The sequence below is a fragment of the Geotrypetes seraphini genome, chromosome 5 (assembly GCF_902459505.1).
Source record: "Geotrypetes seraphini chromosome 5, aGeoSer1.1, whole genome shotgun sequence".
Lineage (NCBI taxonomy): Eukaryota > Metazoa > Chordata > Amphibia > Gymnophiona > Dermophiidae > Geotrypetes > Geotrypetes seraphini.
Window position 1 is genome coordinate 97,003,112 of NC_047088.1, and position 20,414 is coordinate 97,023,525.

Here is a 20,414-nt window from a genome sequence, read left to right on the forward strand (position 1 = left end):
GTTACAAAACATGGCAGTTCGTCTGATTTTCAATTCAGAAAGATCAGACCAGATTACACCCTACTTTCATAAATTGCATTGGTTATCTGTGGAGGCATCTGTTTTGTATAAGTTAGATTGTTTTTGTAGTTGTAGTTGTTGTTTTTATTATAAGGCACTTCATGGTTTGCTGCCTGGTTATTTACTGGATCACTGTATTTAACAATTCTCTTTGCGAAATCTGGCATTCTTTGTTGTTCCCCCAGCCAGAGGGTGCATGTTTGACATTTCAGGGTAGATTGCTTTCTTACCAGGCAGCAAGTTGTGATTGGAAATTCTACATCTTATCTCCAGTTTAGAAAACTGCTTAAAACCTAACTTGATTAAGAAATTTTTAGATGTGTGGAGGGGCATAATCGAAAGGGACGTCTAAGTCCGTTTTCGTCTAAGTCGCAAGTCATCCAAAGTAAAAAACAGCCTAGGGCACATTTTTGAAAAATACGTCCAAAATTTTTTTTGTTTCGAAAATCGTCTAAGTATACATCCTGCCAATCTGATCGTCCAAGTCACTAAATCATCCATTTTTATACCACATTTTCGTCTAAATTTTCATCCAAGTCAAAAACACCTAGAACAAGCCCTATTGGACATGGGAGGGGTCTGCAAAGTGATGGACTGAACACCCAGACATGGCACCTAAATAGTGGGGTACCTTACAGGGCACTGCTGTGAACTTCACAAAAAGGGTGCCATGGCTTCTCCTCACTACAGCTCCCTTATAGGTCATGGTGAGCCCGCCAAACCACCTCCAGAATCCCCTAGACCCACATATCTACCACCCTAATAGCCCTTAAGGCTGCAGGAGCCACTTATATGCCAGTAAAAAAGGGGTTTGGGGGTGTATAGGGGAGTGCACATGTTTAAGTATCAATGCAGTGATTACAGGGGCTTATGGGCATGGGTCCTCCTGTCCATGAGTCCCTAACCCACCCTCAAGATGGCTTAAGCCGCTTCTGTGCTGGACGACTAGGCTTTCATATGCCAGGCTGTCAGGTGATGATGGTCTGGAGGCTGAATTTTAAAGGTGTGATTAATATTTTTATGTGGGTGGGGGGGTCGGTTATCACTGGGGTAGTGTGTGGGGGTCTGTTTTATGTGTTTGCAATGCTTATCTGGTGACTTTAGGTGGATTTTTGTGACTTAGACCATGTTTTAGATAGTCTAAGTCAGTGGCGTACCAAAGGGGGGAGAAGGGGCAGTCCGCCCCAGGTGCACACCCTAAGGGGGTGCACAGCTGGCCACCCACCGGGGAATAGGCTGCCACTGGGGAAAGGCTGCCACTGCCACCATCGGGAACAGGCCGGCGCCGAGTTCTCCCTCCCTGCTTCTCTTCCCTGCGAGGCCGACCAACTTTCGCCGCCCGACGTCAATTCTGACATTGGAGAGGATGTTCTGGGCCAGCCAATTGCTGCCTGGCTGGCCCGGAACATCCTCTCCGATATTAGAATTGACGTCGGGCGGCGAGAGTTGGTCGGCCCCGTGGGGAAGAGAAGCAGGGCGAATTCGGCACTGGCCTGTTCCTGATGGCAGCAGTGGCAGCCTTTCCCCTGCGGCGGTGGCAGCAGCATGTTTCCCAATGGCGGTGGCATGGGGGAGGACAGGGAGAAAGAAAAAAAAAAAAAAGGAGGGGGGACAGGGAGCCAGAAAGAAAGAAAGGGGGGGGGGACAGGGAGCCAGAAAAAAAGAAAAGGAGCAGGGTGAAACAAAGAAAGAAAGGGGGCAGGGTGAAACAAAGAAAGAAAGAAAAAAAAATGGGGCATGGGAGAGAGCGATAAAGACAGACATAGAGAAAGAAAGGGAGCATGGAGAGAGAAAGAAAGAAGGAGGCAGGGTGAAAGAAAGAAAGAAATGGGGCAAGGAGAGAGAGAGAAAGACAGATAGAGAAAGAAAGGGGGCATGGAGAGAGAAAGAAGGGGGCAGGATGAAAGAAATAAATAAATGGGGCATGGAGAGAGAAAGAATGAAGGGGGCAGGGTGAAAGAAAGAAATGGAACACGGAGAAAGAGAGAAAGACAGACATACAGAAAGAAAGGGGGCATGGAGAGAGAAAGAAAGAAGAAGGCAGGATGAAACAAAGAAAAAGTTGGGGGAGGGAATGAGGTCTGGAGGAGAGGAAGCATACAGGAGGCTGAAAGAAGGGAAGAAATATTGGATGCACAGTCAGAAGAATAAAGTGCAACCAGAGACTGATGAAATTATCAACAAAGGTAGGAAAAATGATTTTATTTTCAATTTATTGATCAAAATGTGTCCATTTTGAGAATTTATATATGCTGTCTATATTTTGCACTATGGCCTGCTTTTACTAAACCGCAATAGCGGTTTTTAGCGCAGGGAGCCTATGAGCGTCGAGAGCAGTGTAGGGCATTCATCGCAGCTCCCTGCACTAAAAAATGCTGTCGTGGTTTAGTAAAAAGGGAGGGGGTATATTTGTCTATTTTTGTATAGTTGTTACTGAGGTGACATTGCATAAAGTCATCTGCCTTGACCTCTTTGAAAACCCGCAGAATATAAATGATAATTAACATTTTCTCTGCGTACAGTGTGCTTTGTGTTTTTAAAATTTTATTGTTGGTAGATCATTTTGACTTGGCCACAAAGGTAAGGGGGAGGGAGGGAGGGGAGCTGCTGAAAGACATCTAGTAATCCTTGCAGGCTTGACTGTGCAGGGAATTATTTTTGTAAAGTCATGTTTTGTTATGTGACTGGCATTATTTAGACTTTAATTTCTATGAACGAATAGAATGAAAATGATATAAAATTGCTTGTTTTTATGTGCGCTGAAGGAAAGTGGAGAGAGTGGGCTGAGGACGCTGAAGGGAAATGGGGAAGAGAGAGTGGGGAGAAGAGGCTGATTTATAAATTGACAATTGTACAGAATATTGTTTCTTTTTATACTTTAATATAATAAGTTCAATATAAAACAATTCAAGGCTTGTGTGGATGGAATCAGGTGGTTTGCGGGGATGGGGTCCGAGCTTATAGGGATTAGTCCAATAAAATGGTGTTTTCTTATTTCTCATTATTTGTTTTATTTTTATTTATTAATTTGTAAAGTGGTGATTGTTATGTATCAGTTTTTTCAAATTTACATCTACTGTCTTTATATTTTGCACAGTATTAGAGGACAAGTATTACTGTTTTTGTGGTGTGGTGTTGCATTGTATGCAGAGTCTGGTTTCTTGGCAGTTCAGTTTAACTTTTGTCTACATATTTCTATTTTTAGTTTGTGATTATTCCATATTGGGCGAGGGTGTATCTGTCTGTGTGTATGAAAGGGACATGGCTTTCTAATAGCATCGACTGTACAGGATCAATTGACTGTGCAGGATCTGGCTTGTTTAGTTTTACAATGTATGTGTTGGTGTTCTAGTGCTCACTGCAGTGTTTAAGATGCTGCCTTTTCCTAGGTACACTCTTGTGCGATATGTGGATTGTTACTAAATATCATATTTTTAATATAGATGAGGGAGGGGGGTCAATGGTCCCTGGATGTCACATATGCTAGGTACGCCACTGGTCTAAGTCACAATGTCCAAGTTCCGTCGATCCTGGGCTGTATAACTTTCGGTTATACATGCTGTACAACTAAGTCTAAGCCGGCCCACATCCCATCCTCGACACTCCTCCTGAAACGCCCTGTTTAGCTTTGGTCGTTCAGCAGCACTATGAAGGCCTAGGTCATTTAGAAATACGTTCAAAACCTGTTTTTATTATCGGAACTTGGACGTATTTGGACAATGTTCATCCAAGTGCCGACTTAGGCCGGTTTTTGGACGTTTTTCTCTTTCGATTATGAGCCCAATAGCATTTAAATATTAATTTATGATTGTTGATATATTAATTGTGTATGTTATACTTGTAATTCACTGTACATGAACAGTTTCTTTAATTGTTTGTTACCTGTATTGAACTGCAAGGTATTGCAGGATAGAAATACAATTTTATGTTAATTTATGTTATGATGAGCCAGTTCTGATTGATCAGCATAAATAAATAAAATGAAATTGTCAAAAAAAAATTTCTCTAGGCTAAAAAATTTAATTCCATATAGAACAGTGGTCTCAAACTCAAACCCTTTGCAGGGCCACATTTTAGATTTGTAGGTACTTGGAAGGCCTCAGAAAAAATAGTTAATGTCTTATTAAAGAAATGACAATTTTGCATGAGGTAAAACTCTTTATAGTTTATAAATCTTTCCTTTTGGCTAAGTCTTAATAATAATATTGTAATTTATAGCTAAAGAGACATATGATCAAGAAACTTTTATTTTACTTTTGTGATTATGATAGACATACCGAGGGCCTCAAAATAGTACCTGGCAGGCTGCGAGTTTGAGACCACTGATATAGAATGAATCTCTTCATAGATGTAGTTTAATTTCTTGTCCTTGATGTATTCATTGTTATTCTTGGATTTTTTTTTTTCATTTCAGATCTCCACCACTGGATTATCCCCTTTTGTCCCTACTCTTTCACTTTGGTCCACTGCCCTTTGATTTCTTCTCCTCTTATTGTGGATGCCATGGCCATCAACGCAGGAGTGGAGTTTAAGGAAGAGGTTCAGGACCGGGGTCCTTCTCCCCTGGCAACCTCTGAGGCTGAAGGCCCACTTGAAACAGCGACCACAAGTGCAATCACCATTGAAGAAGAATCAAAGCAACAACAGAATGGAGACCTCATCCTTCCCAAATCTGGCTCTACTGACAATATTGCAGAAACCTCCATCACCAAATCCGCCTCCCCAAAGGGCCATGCCACAGCCAATGGGGGGCCTCAATCACCCAGCCTGACAGGATCCCTGGGGCACTTGCCCGCAGCTGCTCACAACTCTCCAAGACCCAGCCTGTGCCGACAACCATCTACAATCACAGCAGAGGGCCATGCGCCAGAGAAGCCCAAGGACTACCTGCTGATGGCAATCCTGTCCTGCTTTTGCCCTATGTGGCCTGTGAACATCGTGGGATTTGTGTACTCTTTGATGGCAAGTACTAAAAACTCTGTGGTTTCTCTCTAGTAAGATAGGGAAATGAATTTTTCAGGATGCAAGTCTAGGGACAATGGGTGAATGTTGATGAACCCTCCGTCACAATCTGATATTAGAACAGCTGTCAGACAAAGAAGCACTTAGCCACAAATAGTATAAGACTGAGATAACGGTGCTCATTTTCAAAGCACATGCATACAGTGGTATAGTAAGTGTAGGAGGCACCCGGGGCGGTGGAACGCCCCCTCCCCGTGTCCCCCCCTTGCCCCCGCTCCATCTGTGCCCCCTCCACTCCTTCCTGCTCACCCACTTGCGCTCTCCATTCCCCCTCCCATACCTCTAAATCTTTGCCAGCACGAGTGGCTTTGCCAGTATGCTCCTCGCGCCTGCATTGGATTTCCATCTGACGTCACTTCCTGGTCCTGTGACCCAGAAGTAATTCAGAGAAGAACCAGGCTGGCGCAAGCAACAGGCAGGAGAAGTTGCTTGTGCTAGTGAAGATCTACTAAGGTACGGGGCGGGGGGAGGGATAGTGCAAGCGTGGCGAGGCCGGGCAGAGAGGTGCCAGTGTCCCCACCAACCTAGTGCCCGGGGAAGTCCATACTTCCTGCCCCCCCTTACTATTCCACTGCATGACATCTCACAACGGCATAAAAATGTTCATCTACAAAAAATGTCCAAATTCTGATTTTAGAATGTCAGAATTTGGGTGTCCTACATGGGATCGTGTTGTGGGTGAGACTAGGGACAAAATTAGAACATCCGGCAGTGATAATTGAATGGGAAGAAATATACAAGTCTTAAAAGAAGGACATTTTTCTTTAGATCTGTTTCAATTACATCCACCGTACAAAAAGATGCTCTCATTTGAGCAACTAAACACTGGGGTGATTAAGGCATGACCGTCACAAATCCCTCAGTGGTTACTCTCTCCTTCTCCCCTGAAAGTGAAACTGGAAAGGAATACCAGTCTGTATGATAGCATCTGGTATTATGGGCATTCTGAAATAGTAGCAATTCTCAGCAAAATAGCATGCAAATGATATGCACCCTGTGCAGAGAATCACCGGTAAAAAGTGGGACGAACTGTGCCTAGCAATTGCTCATAAGAGCAGTCTCTAATCACGGCTCCTCCCTCCTGTCAAAGCAACCCTCTCTGCTCTAATCAACTGAGCAGCAGGTCTCCCCAAGTCCTGCCGGCTCAGATGATTAACCAACAGGGAGAACAGCCGAAAGAAGAGTCCCCCCTCCCACTGAAAGCCCTCCTTGGCCGCTGCTGTCTGGACCCCCCCTCAACACACTGAACAAGATTGGCAGGAGGAATGTCCACTCCCTCCTGCCGCCACCATCGGGGTCCTCTGCCACTGCCCCCGCCACTATCCCTCCCCCCCACCACTCCCGACAGGAGCGATGCCCACTCCTTCCTGCCACTGTGATTCTCATGCCCCACCGGCAGGAGGGATGCCTGTCACCAGTGATTCCCCCCCCCCCGACAACATCTCAGCAGGAGGGATATCCACTCTCTCCCACCGCTGGTGATCCCATCCCTAACAACCCCCTCCCCTGGCAGGAGGAATGCCCATTCCTTCCTGCCACCGGTGATTCCCACCCCCTACCGGCAGGAGGGATGCCCACTCCCTCCTGTCTCCAGTGATTCCCCTCCCCCCTGACAACACCTGAGCAGGAGGGATACCCACTTTCTTCAACCGCTGGTGATCCCACCCTAACAATACCCTACCCCGACAAGAGGGATGCCCACTGCCTCCCGTCACCGGGGTTCCCCGCCCCTCGCCCCCCGACACCCCGTACTATTCCTACCTCTTTGTACTACATTTGTATAGCAGAGTCGGAGATTGCTAGGAAGCTCGGAAAAGGTTGTCCTGATAATTGGCCAGTGAAATATCAGTTGGAACCGGTTTAGCGACCAGGTTAAGGGCATAGAAAATTTTGAGAATCCTGCCCTCTAGAAACAGACATATACCTTCTGGGACCTAAATATTTTTTACACCTGTAAGCCTGAAATAGGGCAGGATTAATTTGTCGAGGGCCCCTAGGCACACAAGTACACTGGGCCCCCTGCCCCGCCCCGCCCCGCCCCACCTCACCATGCGCCCAGGTGGAAACAGGAAGCTGCGTCAGAGGGAAGCTTTGGGCAAGCAGCACCGCTTGCAAAATTACAGTTCCCGTTGCCTTTCTTACCCGCGTTGCTTGCTTGTCTTACTTTCCATCGATGAGGGGGAGCCGTGTTGCTGATCGGGGGGGGGGGGGGGGCCAGCATTGCTGATCAAGTTGAGCAAGCTTCATCCAAAGCAAGGCAAATCATAGGTTGCATACGCAGGAGTTTCGTCAGCCGTAAACCTGAAGTCATTATGCCACTGTATAGATCCATGGTGAGACCGCACCTGGAGTACTGTGTGCAATTTTGGAAGCCACATTACCGCAAGGATGTGCTGAGACTGGAATCGGTCCAGAGAATGGCCACCAGGATGGTCTCGGGACTCAAGGAGCTCCCATACGAGGAGTGGTTAGGGAAGTTGCAGCTCTACTCACTCGAGGAACGTAGAGAGAGGGGAGATATGATCGAGACATTCAAGTACCTCACAGGTCGCATCGAGGTGGAAGAGGATATCTTCTTTTTCAAGGGTCCCGCGGCAACAAGGGGGTATCAGTGAAAAATCAGGGGCGGGAAACTGCACGGTGACACTAGGAAGTTCTTCTTCACCGAAAGGGTGGTTGATCGCTGAAATAGTCTTCCACTTCAGGTTATTGAGGCCAGCAGCGTGCCAGATTTTAAGGCCAAATGGGACAGACATGTGGGATCTATCCGCAAAGATAGATAGGGAGGGACATTGGAGTGGGCAGACTTGATGGGCCGTGGCCCTTATCTGCCGTCTATTTCTATGTTTCTATGTTTCTATGATGCTGGAGGGCCCATCACCGTTTGGAAAAAACAATGTTGATGCCCTCCTTCATCGGGCCCCCGTGACCATTTCGGGCCCTAGGCATGTGCCTATTGGGCCTATTGGTTAATCCTGCCCTGGCCTGAAGGCTATTGAGGTGGTGTACAATCAGGAAGAGAAGGTATTTCACTGTTCTTGGAGGGCCAAGCATTTAAAATAAGAGTCATAGGGGTATTTGAACCTGGGTCCTCTGGTTTACAATCTATTGCATTGACCACTAGGCTGCCCCTCTGCTCTAGGGTTACCAGATGTCCGGGAAAACCCGGACATGTCCTCTGTTTAGATGGTGGTGGATGCCTGGAATGTGCTCCCGAGAGAGGTGGTGGAGAGGAAAATGGTGACAGAGTTCAAAAAAGCGTGGGATGAACACAGAGGATCTAGAATCAGAAAATAATAGTAAATATTGAAGAAATAAGGCCAGTATTGGGCAGACTTGCACGGTCTGTGTCTGTATATGGCCGTTTGGTTGAGGATGGGCTGGGGAGGGCTTCGGGTTGGGCAGACTAGATGGAGCATTCGGGTCTTTATCTGTCGTCATCTACTATGCTACTATGACTATTTGGGTGCCCAGATGGATTTCCAAAACCCAGCAGTTTGTCCGAGTTTTGGAAAGCCTCAAACTCGGGGCCACGTCAGGAGGGCTTCATGCGTTATTGCATCGCATCCGCGCATGCTTGGTGGCCCTCCAGACATGATCCTGAGCTCGGGGAAGAAGAGACGAGGTTCATGTGAGGGTGTGACTGGGAGGCAGAACAGGACAGGGGCATGTGTCCTCTTTTTTTTTTTAAGAAGGAAATCTGGTAACCCTACTCTGCTCTGCAAGGATATCTGTGTGGCCAATACTGTTAAAAATGCTGCCAGACAGACATCTTTGTCTCTGGATTTTTGCTGTTCATGATGTGGACATTTCAGTTTGTAAAATGGCTATTCAATTTGGGTTTTTAAAAAAAATTATTTTATTAATCTTTATTCATTTTCAAAGCTTAATATATCATTAAATTCTAACTCGCATCAAATAACCCCCTCCCTTATACCCAACAGTTATTCATATGCAAAAGAGATCATAAAATATTCCCTTACCCCATCCTGGACGTGTATGAACAAAAGGGAAAAAATTAATATTTTTTCCATGCAATAATTTCAATCTTTACAGTATCTTGTTAATGGCTCCCAAATAACCTGAAATTTTTTTAAAAATTTCCCTGCTGCATGGCAATTATCCTTTCCATTTTGAATATGTGACACAAAGAGTTCCACCAAAAGCTGTAATTCAGCCTCTCCCAATTTTTCCAGTTATTCGTAATCTGTTGTATGGCAACCCCTGTCATAATGAGTAGAAGCTTATTGTTATTAGATGGCTATTCAATTTGGATGTTCTCACATATTTTCGAACAGGAACCCCTAAACTAATTCCTGTTCGAAAATGGCTGTGAGATGGATGTTCTTTTTGTATGTTAAGAGCAGGATATTTCAATTCTGACTTAGACGTCCTTTCTAAAATGCCCCTCCACATGCCAAAGAAAAGAATGCTCAGTCACAGTCAGTTCCTTTAAAAGAGATATGCAATGTAGAGGTGCTGTCAAGAGAGCCACGGAGATTGCAGGTAGATACTGCAGAGACAGAGAGAGTTGATGGAGATATAGAGAATGCTGTGATGGATAAGGGAGGGAAAGCAGAACTCTGGCAATGAAGGAGGGAGGCATTTGCTGCAGTAATTAGAAAGTGCTTACTCTGGAGACTCTGTCTGCTGTTTCAAATGTGTATCAAGCTGTCTAGAGCAGGATGCAAGATCTCCCAGCCACAGTGGTAGCAGGCACTGGTGGAGTGTGATGCGCTGTTTAACAGTAATTAATTCAAGGTAAGGAAACCCTAGGGATAGTTTTGTGCTTCTTCTAGAGACCAGTGCAGAGAGAATGATAAAAGAATCCTAAGGCCAGGGGCTTTATCTGCCTCAAGGGTGAGCACTATGGTCCCTGGGGGGCCACAACCTAGTCAGGTTTTCAAGATTCCAACAATGAAGAGGCAGGAGATCGATTTGCACGTACTATTTTCATTGCATTCAAATAGATCTCGCACATATCACTGTGGCAATCTTGAAAACTCAATCAGATTTTGGCCCTTGAGGACTGTGGTTGCCCACCCCCTGATTATTCTCATACATAGCAACAAAGTTGGTGAGGGCATGTCCAGTATCTATTTATATCCAGTATCTTTCCTGATTGTTTCCATTATTTATCTATCTACAGCAGGGGTGTCAAAGTCCCTCCTCGAGGGCCGGAATCCAGTCGGGTTTTCTGGAATTCCCAATGAATATGCATTGAAAGTAGTGCATGCAAATAGATCTCATGCAGATTCATTGGGGAAATCCTGAAAACCCGACTGGATTCTGGCCCTCGAGGACCGACTTTGACACCTGTGATCTACAGTATATCTCTATAGGACAGTGATTCCCAACCCTGTCCTGGAGGACCACCAGCCAATAAGGTTTTCAGGATAGCCCTAATGAATGTGCATGAGAGAGATTTGCATATAATGGAAGTGACAGGCATGCAAATCTACCTCATGCATATTCATTAGGGCTATCCTGAAAACCTGACTGGCTGGTGGTCCTCCAGGACAGGGTTGGGAACCACGGCTATAGGATCTAGTTATATAAGATCAGGGGTGTCCAATGTCGGTCCTCGAGGGCCGCAATCCAGTCGGGTTTTCAGGATTTCCCCAATGAATATGCATGAGATCTATTAGCATACAATGAAAGCAGTGCATGCAAATAGACCTCATGTATATTCATTGGGGAAATCCTGAAAATCCGACTGGACTGCGGCCCTCGAGGATCGACATTGGACACCCCTGTGAAAAGACCATCTTCCTGTTGTTTATTCAGCTGTGCTTGCAAATGTTAACTCTAGCTTGTAGGTGGCAGCTAAATGTGTTTTGGCTGAACATTGTTTTTGGATCTACTGCTGCAGTTCTCAGATTCTAATATCTAAGCAAATGGAATCTGCAAAGGCAGGTCTTGAGCAGATACAGTATTAAGGAACCAGCCAAAGAAATTGTGGAGAGGGAGGGGACCCTGGAGGATGTAACCATCCGTCTGGAGGTGAAAGAAATATATCCTTATGGAAGTCTTCAGGCAGTGGCAATAAGGTGAAAATTCAGCACAGCACCTGTGAACCAGCAAGTGTTTACAGGTCCTGTAGCAGTTCCACCCCTCAGGTGGATTCTTTAATATAGGTTTGCCAGATTTTGTGATTGTAAAATCCGGACACCCTAGAACTGCCCTCAGGCCCGCCCATCTCTGCCCCAGTCCTGCCATTTGCGATTGAGAGGAGGCTTTTCAAAACCCAGACAAAGTGCCTCCAATGAGGGACCAAGTCTAAGGCTTTGCTAAATTCCAGGTAGACCAAATCTAGCACACTTCCTCTATCCAATTCTCTGGTCACCCAGACAAAGAAGTCAATCAGATTCTTTGGAATGATTTCCCCTTAGTGAAGCCATATTGTCTTGGATCTTGTAGCCCATTCATTTTCAGGTAGTTAACTATTCTTTCCTTCAGCAGAGCTTCCATTATCTTTCCAACCACTGAAGTATCCTTGTAGAGGTATGGTCTCCAAAACTGAAGGCATTAATATATCTTGGAGTACAACTAATAAACTTCCTGTGATAATGCTTAATTATTCAACCAGCGCAGGATTCACTCAGTCATCTTTTAGTCACATTGCCACCTTATTCATATAAACAATTAAAATCCATCAATTAAAGTGATAAGTGCTCAGACTACTACAGTACCTATGTGCTCAAATAGTAAAATTAAGCAGAGGTTGCACAAGGGACCATCATAGCTTCTTATCAGTCCCTAACCACTCCTACTCCTCTCAGTTACTAACAATGTATCAAAACACTTTCACTTAGCTGTTCTCTGGAGCGGATATCTCTTCTCATACAGCTTTACTGCATCCAATAATTTACTGCCACCTGTGCATCTGTGTAACCTTTGTGTCCAAAACTGAAGACAGTACTCCAAGTGGGGCCTCATCAATGACTATATAGGGATATCAACACCTCCTTTCTTCTGCTGGTTATAACTAGTGTGACCATATGGCTCCAGACAAAAGGGGACGGATTGAGACATCCGGGTTTTACTTCCATTGAAAGCAATGGAAGTAAGGAGAACAGATTGAGACATCTTGGTTGCTTTCAATGGAAGTAAAACCCGGATGTCTCAATCCGTCCCCTTTTGTCTGGAGCCATATGGTCACACTAGTTATAACACTCTCTCTGAAGTCTACTATTCTGGCTACAACCACTGTCTTTTTGTCTCATCCTTTTGCCATCTTGAGATCCTCAGACACTATTATCCCAAGGCGCATCTCCTGATTTGTTCATGTTGTTCTTTCATCTCCTAGTGCAGTGGTTCCCAACCCTGACCTGGAGGACCACCAGGCCAGTCGTGTTTTTGAGATAGCCCTAATGAATATGCATGGGGCAGATTTGCATGCCTGTCACCTCCATTATATGCAAATCTCTATCGTGCATATTTATTAGGGCTATCCCAAAAACATGACTGGCCTGGTGGTCCTCCAGGCCAGGGGTGGGAACCATTGCCCTAGTGCAGGAGTATGCAATTCCGGTCCTCGAGAGCTGGAGCCAGGTCAGGTTTTCAGGATATCCACAATAAATATGCATGAGATAGATTTGCATCTCAAGGAGGCAGTGCATGCAAATCCATCTCATACATATTCATTGTGGATATCCTGAAAACCTGATCTGGCTCCGGCTCTCGAGGACCGGAATTGCCTCCCCTGCCCTAGTGCATACTACTACTCTTTTGGATTTCTACACCCCGTGCATCACTTTGCACTTTTTGCATTGCATTTTAAATACCCAACATTAAACTATCCTACTAGTTTTTGAAGATCTCATCTCATGTCCACTCCTTCCCGTGTGTCTGTTCTGTTGCAAATCTCAGTGAGCAAAAAAGGCAAACTTTCCTTCTAACACTTAAGCAATGTTGCTCACAAATAAGTTGAATAGAATTGGCCCCAGTACCTATCCCTGAGGAACTCCACTACTTACCTTTCTATCCTCCGAGTAAATTCTATTTACCATAACACTGCTGTCAGTCAACCAGTTTCCAATCCAATTCATCACTTTGGGTCCTAACTTTAGTCCACTGAGTTTATTTATGAGGAACCAAGTCAAAGGCCTTGCTGAAATCCAAGTAGACTAATCTACCGGTATGTCCTATTCTCTAGTAATCCAGTCAAATAAATCAATCAGATTTGTTTGGTATGATTTTCCTTTGGTAAAACTATGATGCCTCAGATCTTGCAACCCATTAGATTCCAGGAAATTCACTACCCTTTCCTTGACCAGCACCTCCATGACCTTTCCAAAGTGAAATACTAGCCTGTTTATTTCTACATATTCTTTGTCTCCAAGGATTTATTTTAAAAATGTTTGTTTATGAAGAACTTTATATACCGCATAACAGCCTAAAAGGATCTAAGCGGTTTACAATACACAATTCATATTCATCAAGAAAAGAACTCCATTAAAAATAGAAAAGGAAAGATTAAGAACAAAAGTTAAAAAAAAAAAAATTTCCATAAAATATCATAGCAAATATATCAACAGTAACAATTCTAATAGTAAAACCATAAAACACAGATCACAGTCCCAAACTCTGTTCTAAGTTGAGGAAGCCAATTGGAAAAAATGTGCTTTTAAATGTCTTTTAAAATTTATATATGATTCTTCTTTTCTCAAATCTATGGAACTAAATAAAAAAATGCACAATCTCTAGTTGATGCAAGATGTGCCTTCGAAATATGAGGAACAACTACCCTATTTCATTCAGAGATCATAATAAATGCCTTGGGGCGTAGAATAGCACCAAATTAGAAAGATATGAAGGCTGTAACTGGAATAATGCTCTATGTGCTAAAATTTGATCCTAAATTCCATTGGTAACCAATGGAATTTTAAATACAAAGGTGTCACATGATCACGAAACTCTCTTAGCTTTCTCAAGATTCTGGGATGGATCCCTTGCATCCCTTGCGTCCTTCATGGTTTTCTCCACATTCAGTTTTTTGAGCTGTTCATAAACACTTTCTTCCATGAAAGGTGCAATATCTTCTTTCTTCTTATGTGTACTTTTTATCCGTTGACCGATGTTCTACTCCAGGCTTTTCTTGTATGAAGATTAGGGTTACCAGACGTCTGGATTTCCCCGGACATGTCCTCCTTTTCAGGACATGTCCAGGGGTCCAGACGGCTTTTCAAAACCTGGCACTTTGTCCAGGTTTTGAAAAGCCTCTTCTCAATCGCGTCAGGCAGGAGGCAATCTGCGCATGCTCAGGTGCCATACGATGATGTCACGTGCACGGCACCTGCGCATGCGCGGATTGCATCCTGCCTGACCAAAGCAGGCAGTAGGGGGTGGAGCTAGGGCGGGACTGGGGCGGAAATGGGTGGGCCTGGGGGGCGAATCTAGGGTGTCCAGATTTAAAATCGTAAAATCTGCCAATCCTAATGAAGATGGAACAAAAGTATTTATTAAGCACATCTGCTTTTTCCTCATCACTCTCTACATTGTGGTTCACAGCATCTTTCAGTCTTGCAATTCCATTTCTAGCCTCCCTCCAGTCACTAGTATCATACATAGTTTGTAAAAGAGCATATTTTAACTGTATTACTAATATGGTCGTGGAACGAAAGTTTATCATCAATGATAACGCCTAAGATTTTTAGAGAAGACGCTAACTCTAAGGGGATATTGTTAAGGACAAATGGAGTGCTCAGGAGGATATCTTTTTTCCAAGAGAAAAGCATCGAAATAGTTTTTTGAATGTTTAAGGCTAGTTTGTTAGAGTTAAGCCAATTTTTTATGCTCTCGAGTTTCTTATTGATTGCATTTATTTCTTCTATGTTTTCTGGATTTAGCAGGTGTAGAAGTTGTATATCGTCCACATAAGTATATGTGGTAAAGCTTATTGATTGACAGATGCTCAATAATGGAGATAGGAAAATATTGAACAGTAAAGGGGAAGGATGGAACCTTGGGGAATACCGTAGGTTAAAGAATAGGCTTTGGAATTTGACTCATTGTATCTAACCGTAGATGAACGGTTGGAGAGAAATGAAATGAACCACTTTAAGACTTGGTCAGCGATACCTATGGATTCTAGTCTTTTGAGTAGTAGATCGTGATCATTGTATCGAAAGCTGCGGTTAGGTCTAATGAGAAGAGAATTACGGATTTATGATGGTCTAGATAGTAGTGAATGTTCGTTATCAGTCCTAACATTGAATATTCTGTGTTATGAAATTTCTGAAATCCCGTCTGATTCGGGTGGAGAACATTTGTGGATGCAACAAAGCCAGAGAGCTGGTCAAATACCAGTCTTTCTGTTAGTTTGGCAAGAAATGGTATATTGGCAATGGGGCGATAGTTCGACACTTCGTCCAAACTGATTTTATGGTCTTTTAGTATTGGGGTAATAATATCAGTTTTCCAGGAAAGAGGGACCGTACTTGTAAGCAGGCTTTTTTGAACAAGAGAATGAATGAAAGGGCTAAAGCAAGAAAATAATTTTTTGAGAAAGAACGGGGGATAATTTCTAAACGGGATCCTTTAATATTAATTTTTTTGAAGAGGGATTCTATATCTTTTAAGGAAGGAATCTTGAAATTAGCACATTTGGCTATGGGTAAAAATTTAGTTTTGAGACTGTCCGTAGAATATCCTGTTAAGATAGGATTAAAAGTATTTCAGATGTTACTGATTTTTTTACAGAAGTAATCTGCCAATTCTTGGGCCATGAGTTGACTCTTTTGTTTATTGTTTTCTCTTTGAGTAATAGGGGTAATGGATTTTAGAATGGAATATAAAATGGAAGGATTTTTTGCTTTGGAAATTTTTTTGGAATAATAGTTGCTTTTGGCGCAGTTAATTTTCTTTTTATAGAGGGAAGCCTGTTCTTTATAGAGTTGTAGGTTTATATAAGATTTGGTGTGTCGCCATTTTCTTTCCAGTGATCGTAATTGTTTTTTAATGTTATAATGCCTTTGCATTGCTCTATGATGCAACCACACCTCAAATACTGTGTGCAATTCTCAAAACAGATATAGCAATATTAGAAAAAGTACAGAGAAGGGCAACTAAAATAATAAAAAGGATAGGATGACTTCCCTATGTGGAAATGCTAAAGTAGCTCGGGCTCTTCAGCCTGGAGAAGATCTGGCTTCAGGGGAGATATAGAGATCTATAAAATTCTGAATGGAACGAGTAGATGTGAATTGCTTGTTTGCTCTTTCCAAAACTACTAGGCTAGGGGGCATGCAATGAAGTAGTAGATTCAAAACAAGCCAGAGAAAATACGAGTATTTCTTCACTCAGCGTGTAATTGAACTCTGGAATTTGTTGCTGGAGAATGTGGTGAAAGAGTTAGCTTAGCATGGTTTTAAAAAGGTTTGGATACATTTTCTAAAAGAGTAGACCATAAGCCATTATTAAGATGGCTTGGGGAAATCCACTGATTATTCCTAGGATAAACAGCATAAAATCTGTTTTTCACCTTGGGATCTTGCCAGATACTTGTGATCTGGGTTGACCATTGTTGAAGACAGGATGCTGGGCTTGATGGACCTTTAGTCTGTCCTAGTATGGCAACTCTTATGTTCAGTGTCACCTTATCTGCAGCCTCTGCTTACTGATCACTTAGTAACAGGTCTATGCAAGGATATTTGGTGCTATAAGAACACTTTAATAATAATAACTTTATTCTTTTATACCGCCAATAATCGCGCGACTTCTAGGCGGTTCACATTGAAGTGAGCTGGACAAACAGCGAGTTACAATATGCAGATAGTCAGTGAAATTACAGTGAATGCAGAGAAATTGCAATAAACAGTTTGTTAAGTATTTCAGAGGGGACATGTTAGAAATAATAGAATTGTATTTAGTGTTTGGTGTAGTTACTGTTTAGGTGATATATCTGTCGAATAAGACGGTTTTTATGACTTTTCTAAAAGCGTCATAGGTCAGTCTAGCTCCATTGATGTAGTTGTCTAGCCAGTGTTGTTGTTTGTTTGCTTGGTACATAAAAGTTCTATCCAGAAAGGTTTTGTATTTACAGCCGGTAATGCTTGGATATGCAAATAGATTGCAGTTTCTGGTTTGTCTTATAGGGCTATATAATACGAAGTGAGATAGCAAGTATGTAGGAGCTAGTCCCCAAACCAGCTTGAAACATATGCAAGAGAACTTGACTATTATTCGTGCCTCCATTGGCAGCCAGTGAAGCAGTCTATAGTAGGGGCTAACAGTCGCTTTTTTTCAATCCAAATATCAAGCGGACCGCTGTGTTCTGAACAATTCTAAGTTTCCTCACTGTTTTTTGGGGTATACCCATATAAACGATATTGCAATAGTCCAGAGTAGAAAGCACTAGTAATTGCACTAGTAATCTAAATGATAATGGGTCAAAGTATTTTTTGTTGGTCTTTAATTTCCATAATGCCAGGAAGCACCTTTTTGCCACTGCATTTGTGTATTCAACCATTGTCAAATGTGTGTCTAATGTGACTCCCAATATTTTTATTGTTTTAGTAATCGGGTAGTCGTGATCTTTTATATGTAGCATTGTTTTGGTAATTTTGTCTGTTGGGCTTTAATCTTGTGCTCTCCATATTCCCTTCCCTGTGCCCCTGCACCTGGCTCCAGCCCCTCTTGCAGCCTACTGACTTAGCCCTGTGGTCAGCAGGAGGAAGGATGATTAATAGTATACCAACTTCCTCTATTGTGCAGGGTTATTCTTGCAGTATGAGCTCTGAGGTTACGGCAGGGGTGGGGAACAAGGGCTGCAATCCAGTCGGGTTTTCAGGATTTCCACAATGAATAGGCATGAGATCTATTTGCATACAGTGGAGGCAGTGCATGCAAATAGATCTCATGCATGTTTGTTGGGGAAATCCTGAAAACCTGACTGGATTGTGGCCCTCGTTCTCCACCCCTGGGTTATGGGATCTTATGGCTCATAATCATACTCATACCGCAAGATTGAGCATGTGCAGAAGAGGAAGCAGCAGTATTGTGCCCTCCTCCTGCAGGTCATAGGGGCCAAGCCATCGAGTTAAGCCTTGACTGGCCATGGGGCCTCCAGGAGGTTGGGTGGGATTAATTCTTCAGTGGGCCCTAGGCACACAAGGACACTAGGTCTTCTGGCCCCATCCCTGCCCACGACCCTGCCCCCTGCCCACACCTCCAGTTATTTATTTCCTGCTTGTTTATTTATATACTTTATTTGATTTATTTATTTTTCTCTTTATTTTAAAAATGTAGGGATTTTTTTCTTCATATAAAAGTTGGATCTAGAGATGTTCTCCTGATCCTGTCTTGGCCTGACTCTGAACAAAGTTGAATCCAGAGAAGAACTCCAGATCCAACTTAACTGTGAAGGAAACTCCCTACCTTCCGAGGCAAGGCAGCAGAACAGAAGATCCGGCCGGGGCAGAGCAGAGACTAAGCAAGGCAGCAGAGGAGAGGATTCATGGACATGGTTGACCAGTTAAAAGCCAGATCCTCTGTATTTCATGGCATTTACTTATTCCCCTTAACTCTTCTCCAGATTAATATCCCCCCCCCCTTGATGTCTGGGGAAACCTGGACATGTCCTCTTTTTAGAGGATTGTCTGGGTGCCCGGAGGGATTTGTCCGAGTTTTGGAAGGCTCCAAACTCAGGGTCCGTGCATGCGTCGCCATCCGCACATGCGCAGGGGCCCTCCAGATGCTGCCCCAGCCTCAGAGAAAGAGACACAAGGTTTGCGTGGGGTGGAACAGAGCGGGCCAGGTGTCCTCTTTTTTTTTTAAGAGGAAATCTGGTAATCGTACCCCTTGAGATATGGAGGGTCAGTATCTCAAGGCTTAGTATCCCTTCTCCATATCATGTTGCCCCCACCCCAGGCTTAGTACCCTCTCAGATCATTTTATCCAGCCTCCCAGCTCAAATCCTTTCTCCTACCCAGACACAAACTACTCTCCAGCTCACTTTTGTTTGCCCCATTAGTCCCTTTTTCCATTTCATACCTTCTACCTCTTGGCTTCTACAGCAAACTCTTTTCTCCTTGGGTCACTCCCATGCGGCTCAGCTACATGTCCAAGCCCAAGACGCAGTGACTCCTGTTACTCTTTCTCTCTCCTGAGGCCAGACATGAGCAGCTTAAGCCCTCCATTCTGCCACAGCACCAGCAGTGTACGGCAGAAGACTTCAAAGCACAGAGTCCTCCTCTTCCTTTCAAGGGCAGCCACCAGCCGGGCTTCTTTGCTATGCTGCAAGTCTCAAAAAAATAATAAATGATGGATAGCTGACAACATTCACTCCCAAAACATTGCTACAAGAGCAGGACAGCAGCATGGTTACATGTAATGACATCATCAGATCAGCACACTGGGCCCCCCTGAACCCTTCGGGCCCAAGGCACGTGCCTACTTTGCCTATCCCTTTAATCCTGCCCTGCCATGAGGGAGGGGATTTAAATGACCTGTCCATTGCCTCTTAACCATCCCCAGAATCTCGGTGGTGTAAACAACTACTAGTAAGTTTAATGGAAGCACTGGCACTGCTTTGTAACTGAAGAGGGCTGCAAAAGCATAAAGTGAGAATTAGAAATTATGCTGACTTCAACAACAATTGTTTTATTTTGAATAAAGTAGTGCAGTTGCTATGTTAGTCTACCTGAATGTGCAGAAATAAAGGTCAACTGAAAAACAAGTTGACACTGTTTTAATGGACTTAATACATTCCCTTCATAACACACAAAGAAATCAAGGCAACAAAAATGTGAATGGAAGAAAAGCTAGTTAATGCCTTCAAATGCAATCAGTATGAATAGTGAGTCCTTTTGTTTGATCTGCCCCATCATGGGGACGGGCTTTCATGTGTGTGGGTCCAGCTATTTGGACCTCACTCCCTGTGGAACTGCAGATTTTTGAGGACTATTTGGAGTTTCGTAGACTTAAAAAGATGTACGAAACAATATTCAAATGCCACAATCAGAGGGTTTAAAAAAATAATAACAGCCATCACATTTAAATCTAATGTGTATATTCAACACTGCTACTGGTATCATAGGAGCCAACTTTTGCAAATGATTAGGGGTGCTCAACTCATAACTCACAACACATTTCCCCTTACCCAGCAAAGAAAAAAAAAAGGAAAACCAAAATACATCTGGTAGCGGATAGTAGTCATGACCAGCCTATATCAAAATGTCAAAAAATCAAAAGCTAAGGTCCAGCCACACTCTCCTTCCCTTCCCAGCATGTCAGCATCATACTCTCTCTCTCCTTCCCTCCATTCAAGCCATTTATAGCACTTTTTTCCAGCCAGTCCCTCTTTTCCCTCAGCCCATATACACCTCACT

General features: G+C 43.6%; 1 protein-coding gene across 1 annotated transcript in view; it reads left to right on the plus strand.

Annotated features, from left to right (window-relative positions):
- Window positions 1-4,563: 4,563 nt before the first annotated feature.
- Window positions 4,564-20,414, plus strand: part of PRRT2 (proline rich transmembrane protein 2) — a 43,851-nt gene continuing 28,000 nt past the window's right edge. The window contains exon 1 of the mRNA XM_033944065.1: window positions 4,564-5,022. Coding sequence (XP_033799956.1) covers window positions 4,564-5,022 — 459 coding nt within the window. The remainder of the gene's footprint in view (window positions 5,023-20,414) is intronic.